General features: G+C 41.5%; 2 protein-coding genes across 3 annotated transcripts in view; one reads left to right on the top strand and one right to left on the bottom strand.

The window, feature by feature from the left end:
* Positions 1 to 2,842, top strand: part of echdc3 (enoyl CoA hydratase domain containing 3) — a 13,642-nt gene extending 10,800 nt beyond the window's left edge. For both annotated transcript variants that reach the window (XM_052120746.1, XM_052120745.1), the window contains 4 exons: positions 1,510 to 1,631; positions 1,725 to 1,822; positions 1,901 to 2,101; positions 2,252 to 2,842. In XM_052120746.1, coding sequence (XP_051976706.1) covers positions 1,510 to 1,631; positions 1,725 to 1,822; positions 1,901 to 2,101; positions 2,252 to 2,584 — 754 coding nt within the window. In that variant the 3' untranslated portion in view covers positions 2,585 to 2,842. The remainder of the gene's footprint in view (positions 1 to 1,509; positions 1,632 to 1,724; positions 1,823 to 1,900; positions 2,102 to 2,251) is intronic.
* A 457-nt stretch (positions 2,843 to 3,299) lies between these two features.
* On the bottom strand, positions 3,300 to 9,492 carry LOC127638951 (F-box only protein 7-like). Its single transcript, XM_052120735.1, has 10 exons — positions 9,471 to 9,492; positions 9,019 to 9,146; positions 8,233 to 8,440; positions 7,833 to 8,051; positions 7,396 to 7,540; positions 7,216 to 7,299; positions 7,035 to 7,127; positions 6,345 to 6,521; positions 4,566 to 4,612; positions 3,300 to 4,284 (listed from the first exon to the last, which is right to left on the bottom strand). The coding sequence occupies exons 1-10, from the start codon at positions 9,480 to 9,482 to the stop codon at positions 3,982 to 3,984; spliced, it is 1,416 nt and encodes a 471-aa protein (XP_051976695.1). The 5' UTR covers positions 9,483 to 9,492; the 3' UTR covers positions 3,300 to 3,981.
* Positions 9,493 to 11,487: the final 1,995 nt, after the last annotated feature.

The following is an 11,487-nucleotide window of genomic DNA, read 5'->3' as shown; positions in this document are numbered from 1 at the left end:
TTAAAGGAATATTCCGGGTTCAATACAAGTTAAGCTCAATTGACAGCATTTGTGTCATAATGTTGATTACAATAAAAGTTAATTTTGACTCACCCCTCCTTTTGTTAAAAAAATAAACAAATAAGCAAATATCTGTTTCAGTGAGACACAATGGAAGTCAATGGGGCGATTTCTAAACACTCACTTTTTCAAAAGTATAGCGACACAACATAAACAATATGAATGAAAGTATGATTTCAGTGGGATAAAATCAATTGCTAACTGCATCTGTGTAAAGTTATATCCAGTTTTACAACTCCGTTGCCATGACGATGTAATGTTGTTAACACTAAATAACTAATAACGTTACAGCTCAAATAGCACACAAGTTTTACCAGAAGAATTAACGTAAGTGCTTTTATATAATTATAAACTTCACATTTCTGCCTTTACCCCATTGACTTCCATTGTAAATGCCTCACTGGAACACAGATTTGTATATTTTTCTCTCTCTTTAAACATTTATTTTTTTATACTTTTTCTCCCAATTTGGAATACCCACTACTTAGTAGGTCCTCGCGGTGGCACGGTTACACACTTCAATCCGTGTGGCGGAGGATAAGACTCAATTGCCTCCGATTCTGAGACCGTCAATTTGCTCATCTTATCACGTGACTCATAGCATGTGGAGGCTCATGCTACTCTCCACAATCAACACAACTCACCACACGCCCCATTGAGAGCGAGAACCACTAATCACCACCAAGAGGAAGTTATCCCATGTGACTCTACCCTCCCTAGCAACCGGGACAATTTGGTTACCCCATGTGACTCAACTCTCCCTAGCAACCGGGACAATTTGGTTACCCCATGTGACTCAACTCTCCCTAGCAACCGGGACAATTTGGTTACCCCATGTGACTCTACTCTCCCTAGCAACCGGGACAATTTGATTACCCCATGTGACTCTACTCTCCCTAGCAACCGGGACAATTTGATTACCCCATGTGACTCTACTCTCCCTAGCAACCGGGACAATTTGGTTACCCCATGTGGCTCTACCCTCCCTAGCAACTGGCCCAATTTGGTTACCCCACGTGACTCTACTCTCCCTAGCAACCGGGCCAATTTGGTTACCCCATGTTACTCTACCCTCCCTAGCAACCGGGCCAATTTGGTTAACCCATGTGACTCTACCCTCCCTAGCAACCGGGACAATTTGGTTACCCCATGTGACTCTACCCTCCCTAGCAACCGGGACAATTTGGTTACCCCATGTGACTCTACTCTCCCTAGCAACCGGGACAATTTGGTTACCTCATGTGACTCTACCCTCCCTAGCAACCGGGACAATTTGGTTACCCCATGTGACTCTACCCTCCCTAGCAACCGGGTAATCAACATTATTTCACAAATGCTGCTGATTGGACTTAACTTATATTGAACCGGGAATATGCCTTTAAGCATCTCTCTTGTTATTATCTGACAGGTCATGAGCAATCTTGCTTGAATTGTGTGATGTCATTTCAGGAGGATTATTCTAAATAACCGCAAGAGGAGGAACGCGTTATCTCTGCCCATGCTGGAGTCCCTGAGAGAAAACCTCCAGACAGACTGTGCCAGCGAAGAGCTACGAGTGATTATTATATCAGGCAAAACATTCAGAATTCACCCAGAATAAATCAGTCGAAAAACAACCGTCCACGGCAAGAAAACGACTGTTAACTCTCTCTCTTTCTCTGCAGCTCAGGGTCCAGTGTTTTCTTCAGGTCACGACCTCAAGGAGCTGACCTCCGCCCAGGGCCGAGACTACCACAGCAAGGTGTTCCAAACCTGTGCAGAGGTCAGGGGTTAGTTCATGACTGATTTTTGTGCAGAATAGCGGAAGGTTATTTGTTAACCAATCACATTTGTTTCAAAGGTGATGACCCTGATACAGGATATCCCTGTGCCTGTCATCGCTATGGTGAATGGTGTCGCCACGGCAGCAGGATGCCAGTTAGTTGCCAGCTGTGATATTGCCGTAGCAACAGATAAGTCGACCTTTGCCACCCCTGGAGTTAACGTGGGACTGTTTTGCTCCACCCCAGGTGTGGCGATAGGGCGAGCTGTACCCAGAAAGGTGAACTTACTACACTAGGGCATCATAGTAGAGTGATATCATTAAATGAGTGTGGCGAGATGCCCGCTTTTGAAAGCGCTAAACAAGCTTTTATAGTGATCTTGGACGTTATACTTTAATGTATCGTATTTTTTTGGACCCCGTCTCCAGGTTGCCATGGAGATGTTGTTTACGGGGCGGCCCATCTCAGCTCAGGACGCCCTGCTCCATGGGCTGATCAGTAAGGTGGTGAGTGAGGAGCAGTTAGAGGAGGAGACGCTGGCGATCGCCCGGCGGGTGTGTGAGTCAAGCCGCCCTGTGGTGGCATTAGGGAAAGCCATGTTTTACAGGCAGATGGCCCAGGGCCGGGACGCGGCGTACGCCTCTGCTTCTGCAGCTATGGTGGAGAACCTGGCACTGCGGGACGGGCAAGAGGGCATCCGGGCGTTCCTGGAGAAACGGAGACCTGTGTGGACCAACAGCATTGAGAAAGCCCACACGTGACCACTGGTGTTGTCCGCATGGCTACAATGCTAAACCACTGACACATACAAGCTCCAGATGATATAATTATCCATAAAATATAAAACTGAGACAAATAAAATTGAGACCGAATGTTAAATATAATATCAATCTTGTTAAAGGGACAGTTCACTCAAAAATGAAAATTCTCATAATTTACTCACCCTCATGCCATCCCAGATGTGTGTGATACATCAAATACTTACTTTCTTCTGCAGAACGGAAAATAAGATTTTTAGAAGAGTATTTCAGCTCTGTAGGTCCATACCATGCAAGTGAATTGTGACCAGAACTTTGAAGCTTCAAAAAGCACATAAATGCAGTACAAAAGTAATCCATACGACTCCAGTGGTTTAACCCATGTCTTCAGAAGTGTGCGAGAGATACAGATCAATATTTAAGCCTTTTTTAACTATCAATGTCCAGTTATGACCAGCCCCGACCAGTAGGTGGCGATATGCATGAAGAATGTGAATCACCAAAAAACTAAAGAATTATGTAGTATTGAAAGTGGAGATTGATAGTTAAAACTGACTTAAATATTGATCTGTATCTCTCCCACACCTATCACAGCACTTCTGAAGACATGGGTTAAACCACTGGAGTCTTATGGATTACTTCTATGCTGCATTTATGTGCTTTTTGAAGCTTCAAAGTTCTGGTCACCATTCACTTGCATTGTATGGACCAACACAGCTGAAATATTCTTCTAAAAATTAATTTGTGTTTTGCAGAAGATTGAAAGTCACACACATCTGGGATAGCATGAGGGCGAATAAATGAGAGCATTTTCACTTTTTGGTGAACTGTCCCTTTAAGCGTCTCTATGAAGAAATAAAACAAAGTCCAGCTAAAAATAATCCTGCACTTTTTATTTAATGTTTTCTTTTTGTGCTTCAACATCTTGTTCTAATTTGTAATGTATAGTTAAAGACATATTAATATTCATATTAAGTCATACAGAACCTCTGTGTGTGAAACAGACAGGAATTTAAGTCGGTATTCACTGAAAATCTTCCCCACTTCCAAATTTAATTTGAGAGCAACACTTTTAGTGAATATCGACTGTGTAACTTTTTGTAAACAGTGTCTCTGCGGGGCTATAAAAGTTTGTTTTGCGTGACCCCCCAGCCCGACACAACAGCATTGATCCGACTGATGCCGTGAGTCGGGGGCGGGACTATCTTTAATTATGATCAACAACAGACTGAGGTGGCGGTGCGTATTCAGAAAGCTGTTTTTTTATTTTTGCAATTCAGTTATGAGTATCAATAAAACAAATGACCCGTTCCAGTGTGCGACTGCTTTAATGAAGGGAGCACAAGAACATTGATAATATCATCTGCAAGTTCATGTTGGAGTATTTAAAGTGCTGACGTTTAAATGAACCCCCTCCTGATGTCTGCTGGCCGGTTTCCTCCGGGCCTCACAGACCGCCAGTTATTGGGAACGCCCACACCTGGGAGATGAGCGGGGACAGCGCCAATGGGGTCGAAGCGTGGGCGGGGCAGAACCACGGGGGTTTGGTCGTAATCTCCTCCAATGATGCCGGGAGGGTAGAGGGGGAGAGGGGCGTGTGGGATGGGGGTAAGAGGATAAATTGGAGGCACGTGAGGGGGGTAAAACCTGCATCTGCTCATACGCTCATTCTGCTTCCTCTGTTTATATTTCTTCTTGTAAAGCTGAGGGCAAAACAGAAAAGGAGCGTTATTAATCCTCAAAACATCACATTTTTAAATGTCATTGCATTAGATAACAACATCAAAGCAACTGTCAGTTGTTTTGAAGACGGCAAAACCTTTTTCAGCAAAACATTTCACACAGTGACATTTGTAACATTTTAAACGATATTTCTTTTTTTTTTCTATTTATTTTGGGCGATTGCTCAGTGTGATTGAAAAATGCAATTAATGGTCATTTCATCATGGTGTATTAAAAACATCATTTTAAACATCAGACTCACGTCTCTCCAGTCTGTGTCTCTGGGCAGAGCGCCGCCAGCAAAACACACTATAAAACAAAACAAAACATTACCTATAGTGTGTGTGTGTGTGTGTGAGGTCGTGGTGGTGTGTGTGTGTGTGTGTGTGTGTGTGTGTGAGGTCGTGGTTGTGTGTGTGTGTGTGAGGTCGTGGTTGTGTGTGTTTGTGTGAGTGAGTGTGTGTTTGTGTGAGTGAGTGTGTGTTTGTGTGAGTGAGTGTGTGTTTGTGTGAGTGAGTAAGTGTGTGTATGGTGTGTGTTTGTTTGTGTGAGTGTGTGTTTGTTTGTGTGTGAGTGTTTGTTTGTTTGTTTGAATGTGTGTTTGTTTGTGTGTGAGTGTGTTTGCAGTGTGTGTGTGTGTTTGTTTGTGTGAGTGAGTTTGTGTGAGTATGTGTGTGTTTGTTTGTGTGAGTGTGTGTGGATACTGTGGGTGTGTAGTGTGTGTTTGTTTGTTTGTGTGAGTTTTGTGGGTGTGTGTTTGTTTGTTTGTTTGTGTGAGTGTGTGTGGTGTGTGTGTGTGTGAGTGTTTGTGTGAGTGAGTGTGTGTTTGTGTGAGTGAGTGTGTGTTTGTGTGTGTTTGTTTGTGTGAGTGAGTGTTTGTTTGTGTGAGTGAGTGTTTGTTTGTTTGTGTGAGTGAGTGTTTGTTTGTGTGTGAGTGTTTGTTTGTGTGAGTGAGTGAGTGTGTGTATGGTGTGTGTTTGTTTGTGTGAGTGTGTGTTTGTTTGTGTGTGAGTGTTTGTTTGTTTGTTTGAATGTGTGTTTGTTTGTGTGTGAGTGTGTTTGCAGTGTGTGTGTGTGTTTGTTTGTGTGAGTGAGTTTGTGTGAGTATGTGTGTGTTTGTTTGTGTGAGTGTGTGTGGATACTGTGGGTGTGTAGTGTGTGTTTGTTTGTTTGTGTGAGTTTTGTGGGTGTGTGTTTGTTTGTTTGTTTGTGTGAGTGTGTGTGGTGTGTGTGTGTGTGAGTGTTTGTGTGAGTGAGTGTGTGTTTGTGTGAGTGAGTGTGTGTTTGTGTGTGTTTGTTTGTGTGAGTGAGTGTTTGTTTGTGTGAGTGAGTGTTTGTTTGTTTGTGTGAGTGAGTGTTTGTTTGTGTGTGAGTGTTTGTTTGTTTGTGTGAGTGAGTGTTTGTTTGTGTGTGAGTGTTTGTTTGTGTGAGTGAGTGTTTGTTTGTTTGTGTGAGTGAGTGTTTGTTTGTGTGTGAGTGTTTGTTTGTGTGAGTGAGTGAGTGTGTGTATGGTGTGTGTTTGTTTGTGTGAGTGTGTGTTTGTTTGTGTGTGAGTGTTTGTTTGTTTGTTTGAATGTGTGTTTGTGTGTAGTGTGAGTTTGTTTGTGTGTGAGTGTGTTTGTGTGTGTTTGTTTGTGTGAGTATGTGTGTGTTTGTTTGTGTGAGTGTGTGTGGATACTGTGGGTGTGTAGTGTGTGTTTGTTTGTTTGTGTGAGTTTGTGTGGGTGTGTGTTTGTTTGTTTGTGTGGTGTGTGTGTGTGAGTGTTTGTGTGAGTGAGTGTGTGTTTGTGTGTATAGTGTGAGTTTGTTTGTGTGTGAGTGAGTTTGTGTGAGTATGTGTGTATGAGTTTGTTTGAGTGTGTATACTGTGGGTGTGTAGTGTGTTTGTTTGTTTGTGTGTGTGTTTGTTTGTTTGTTTGAGTGTGTGTTTGTGTGAGTGTGTGTGGGTGTGTGTGTATACTGTGGGTGTGTAGTGTGTGTTTGTTTGTGTGTGGGTGAGTGAGTGTGTTTGTTTGTGTATAGTGTGTGTGTGTGGTGTTACCCCTGAAGTCTCTGTGCAGCAGGTGTCTCCAGATTGAGGGATCGTGGGTAGCGGCGTTCAGGTCTCGGCACACAGCTGACAGTGAGATGAGCGAGTCGGCGTCCAGCAGTCGTAACACACGTAACAGCAGCTCAGGAGGAAGAACTGGCAGACCGAACAGAGCAGGCAATCCCAGTGCTGCTCCACCAAAGGGCGACACAAACATACACACACTATTAAAGTACCAGTAGTTTGGTACAAAAGTGACACTATAATAAAAATAAATAAAAAAACGGTCACAATATCAGAAGTACTGACTCAATTCAATAACCACACGCTGTCTGCTTTTAAAGTCTCACACAGATTTGAGATATTTGGGGGAAAATTAAAGCACAATTAATAAAATAAAAATCATTATAGGTCCTATTATGACAATCAAACCGCTTTGGATGCACTTTAATTAAATAAATATGAAGTCTGCATGTGCTGCACGCTTCACAGTTAATGTGTGAAGCCGCTTATGATAAATTCATGTTTAATTCACAGAGTAGCATCCTGTTGTGATCTCGAAAATATAAAATATCTTAACTTTTGTCAGTCTGATTAAATAATGAGACAAAAAGGAGACTTTTTCAGACTATGCACACGATATATGCTGCAAATATAGTACGAGTACATAGCTATAGATTATACTGTGTCAGGAACAATCACCTTGTCTGGCGGCGGCCATGAGCGGATACACCAGCTGATCTTTAAAGAGGCGTGAGAGTTTCCGTAAGTCTCTGTAAACGACGTCTGTGCCACCTACGGAGGGCGACAATACGTCAACACGTCACACTATTAAATGCGAAGACATTACAGAGACAAATTCATTCTATCTCTGGCCTCTAACCTGCCCAATCAGGTGTCACGTAGGCATCTGGCTTCAGCACCAGTTTTCTAGAACTCTCCAAACTCTTGTCCATCTTGAGGACGGCTTTTAAAATAAAAAAAACATGAAACAGAAAAACGTCACCAGTAATGGAAGACAAGACCTTATTAGTGAACCGCAACTGTGGGTTGAATAACACACCATTAATGACGAGTGATTGGCCCATCGGAACAGTGACCACTGATACCAGACTGTTCTCGAGGAGTGAGTGGGCATACTGAAGTTTGTAAACGCCCCCTTCTGCCCGCCAGCCAATCGGCATCTCACCCGAGGTCACCTTAGGACCCTGAGAGGGAGTGCAACCAACGTGACGATTTTAAGGTTAAGTGTGAATATGCAGAGACAAATATAAGCAAGACATATACACTTACAACATAAACGATATGTGTGTTAACTATTTAAGTGTGATACAATCTGTTCTACGTGCCGTCGTCATGGCAACAATGTTGTAAATTGTCTATAAGGGTACACCGATGCGGTTAGCGGTAAGTGATGCAATACGACTTAACTACTTAACTGGGTGTAATTACACTGAAGTGATTGTGAGGGGTCACAGAGGTCATGAGGTGAACTCTGACCTGCGTCAGGAAGCCGGTCTCCAGCAGCATCAGGTGCGCGGCAAGCATCAGACAGTCCGACGGGTTCTGACAGCTCGCAGAGTCAAGTAGCCGCTCCAGAGCGTGAGGAATCAGACCAGAACTGGTCTCGCAGCACAGCAGCGGTGGAGGAGCGAAGACTCCGGCCTCCTCCTCGTCCTCCTCCATGACAGCATCACTCTCACTGCAGCTGGGACCCGCCTGAACAAAAACACACAGAAGATCTCAGACACACACACACACATGCTGACTCTCTGCATCTAGCTGTTTGTTTCTCTTGAATTTCAAATCAATATTTGTCCATTTTCAAAAAGTGTGTGTGTGTGTGTGTGTGTGTGTGTGTGTGTGTGTGTTCCTCTACATGGACCGGGTCAGAACTCGCCTCCTCACTGGATCCGTGCGTGTGGGCCAGGCGTTGTCTCTGCTCAGTGGCTCTAGTGCTGTTCGGTGTTTGTTTTAGCTGCAAGCTGCTCTGGGGTAAAATCACACTGATCATGTCACCAGCAACAACCCCACAGGAGGAGAGAGTCTGTCCGGTGTCCAGCAGTACCTCTTTTCCATTCAGAGAAAGATTAAACTCCACGTCAGAGCTGCGCAAACACAATAACTCACATGAGAGAACATTGAAGGGTGAAAATTAAAGTGTGGTTTCTGAGAAGCAGTTAGAAGGAGCCCCTTAGAGGACAGTTTTGCGTGCAAAACGCAAACCGTATGGCGAGGGAAGGCAAAACTATTTCAGAAGAAAAAAAATGTTGCCCTAAGGGGCTCAGTATTAATTAACTTTTAAAAGACAACAAATGAACTGAACATCAAATCACAACTTATAATAACACCAGATTAAGGTTGTAATTGTGAACTCGGTAGCTGGTTTTAACTGTTTCAAGCAGGTGAGGACCTAGCTGAGGGTAGCAAACCATCTTGGACTGGCTTGGACAACTTCAAACTGGTGTGAGCAGCTGGTATTCTTGCTGGTCTAAGATGATCTACTAGCTCAACCAGGTGGCCAAGTCAAGTTATTTTTATTTGTACAGCGCTTTTCACAACACATTTCATTTCAAAGCAGCAGAACATTAAACTGTAATATCTCATTCACGAGTTGAGTTATACATATACAGCACCAACACATAACAATCAAAACCAGGCAGAACCATCAGTCTTTCAAACTCACTCAAGGCCACATTCCGGCAGCAGGGTGTCTCTGACCCGGTCGCTGAGCTCGGATAAAGTCGGTTCTGGTCCGTCCAGCTCCACTTTGCTGGTCTGTTTGTTGATTCTCACCCGGAGCTTCATTCTGCACTGGATGAAACCAGAGATTCGAATTAAACGGTCACTTTCGTTTCGGGTTAAACGCCGATTTCAAATAACACGTGTGTGACGTCACGTGTTTAATACATAAATTCCACAGAACGCCAAACGTCTTTAATAACGTATTCAAATATTAATAGTATATTTTAAGATAGATATAACATTTTTATTATTTGGTATTTTACTTTTAAAATCTGTATAGTCCATCCTAGAGCAATATTTCAGCATAATCGCAGTAAATCGACTGCAAATAAAGAAAATCCGACTTTGATTAATGATTAAATGAAGAAAAACAGAAACGTAAACATCTCTCACCTGCAGACGCATCAAACTACTGAGCGAGAATTTCAAAATAAAAGTCCTAAACGTAACGTTTAATTACTTTTTAATAATATTGCCCAAAATATTTGTGTGTGTGTATATATATACACACACACATTTTTTCTCATATATATATATATGAGAAAGAGAGAGAGAAATAAATAAATAAGAAATTTACAAATCTGTCAAACCACAAAAGTAGGGCATATTTATGCTTCCTAAATTATTATTGGGCACAATGCTGCCATCTGGTGGCTATAGATGCGAATTTACACTGTAATTCTATAATTGCCCACAAGAGGACGCATGTCAGTTGATTTACTCAAGGACTTTATTGTTTGGACATAAATAGTCTATTAATGTGTCCGTTTACTAATATGCGATATATTTTAACGACCTATTACAAGCGCTATAAACACAGTAAATATGAAAAATCTGCTGATCAACGATTTAAAAAATATATAGCCATTTTTAACTTTCATAAATCTTAATATAAACCTTCATACAATATATTACCATTTTGTACTGTCACCGGCAACAGTATATAAATTATAAATGAGCAAAAGTTTCAGAAATTATTAATATAAAGGTGCAGTTTACATGGAACACATTTATATGTGTCTTTTTGTGTACTTATGTTAATTTTGTCTCTATATAATTTGATCTAACTTTAAATAAAACGACCTCACAGAGAACAACATTCATCAAAACAAACACATATATGACATTATTATTATTTGTTACAAAACAGCCACCTGCAGCGAATTTACAGTGTAATTCTATAATTGTCATAAATAGTTTCTTTATGATTCTTTCATATCGCCGAAATAATCCCGTGGAATGAGGGACGATGCAGTTTTTAAACCGTAGTTGATTGTTTTAAATAAATGAAAGAAAATGGAACGATCAACCAAGAAACTCTGAGCTCCCAACGGTCAAAGGATGTAGAAAGAAAGTCCCGCCTTACAGGTAAAAGAGCCAATCACCTTCTAGATACAGACATCACCTGTCAATCAACTCTAGAACGCGCATGCGTATTAGCTATACAAGCTGGGAAAATTGTGTTTTAGCGTAATATCTGGTAAAGAATCACAATATATAATTCTAATATTATCTAATTCAATTGTTGATTTGAAATATGCTCTTTGGTCGTAATCATGACCAACCGTTTTTGAGATGTCGGTCTTTCTTTATTCAAGTAGATAGGAGCTGCACTGCCATGACAGGAAATAACCTCCCGAGAGCGTTCCAAAAATAGCCGCCTAGTGGACTGACTTGTTAACAACGTTCTTGTGTCCTATAGGCGGCGCACAGTATAATAATACCTTTCAAATATTACGATGGGTTTAAATTCTTAGATGCGTTACACTCTGATAAATGTATTAATTAACCCTTGTGTGACCTTCGGGATATTTTTGTATTTTCAATGTCCCCATTGAAACCCATTAAAACGGCCATATTTGATCCCAGAGACATAAAAGCATAAAATCATGAATTCTATTATATTATGTTTTCATTCCAGAGCCCTGGCTTCCAAATTTTAATGTTTAATATTATCCACTAGATGGCGCCATTTCACTCACGTTTAGCCTATGGAGCAAATACAGCCGTGCCCGGAAGTATTGGCAGTGACATACATTTTGTGTGTACTTTGTATGCGTGTATTGAGAAATGTGTGTGTAAAAAAAAAACAACAGTGGCATTTAAAGGGTTAAAATCCTGAAAATGAATGCCTATTTGGTAGTTATGAGCAGGACTGATGTTGGTTAAAAAACTCATTGCAAGTGGAAAACAATATTAATATATAATACTTTTTGACATTTTTGTCCTCTAAGGACCTCTGAATAACTTTTTTAAATTGACACACAAGGGTTAAAATATATAAGTAGCCATTATTTTCACAAAGAACACGACAAAACAGAAATAAATATCGAGTCATTTTTATCAGCGTTGACCGTCTGTGACCAGCAGGCGGCGCTAAAGACACTCAATAAAACTCCGACAGCACATG

This window comes from Xyrauchen texanus, chromosome 47 (genome assembly GCF_025860055.1).
Source record: "Xyrauchen texanus isolate HMW12.3.18 chromosome 47, RBS_HiC_50CHRs, whole genome shotgun sequence".
Taxonomy (NCBI): Eukaryota; Metazoa; Chordata; class Actinopteri; order Cypriniformes; family Catostomidae; genus Xyrauchen; species Xyrauchen texanus.
Note: the sequence above shows the minus strand (reverse complement) of the source record. Positions and strands in the feature narration are given on the sequence as shown.

What these genes read in the sequence shown, in the direction of transcription:
- LOC127638951 (XM_052120735.1), bottom strand. An exon ending in CGCACGGATCCAGTGAGGAG is followed by an intron (nt 8,052 to 8,232) that starts GCGAGTTCTGAC and finishes GTTTTTGTTCAG; the next exon opens with GCGGGTCCCAGCTGCAGTGA. An exon ending in CATGGCCGCCGCCAGACAAG is followed by an intron (nt 6,522 to 7,034) that starts GTGATTGTTCCT and finishes TTGGTGGAGCAG; the next exon opens with CACTGGGATTGCCTGCTCTG.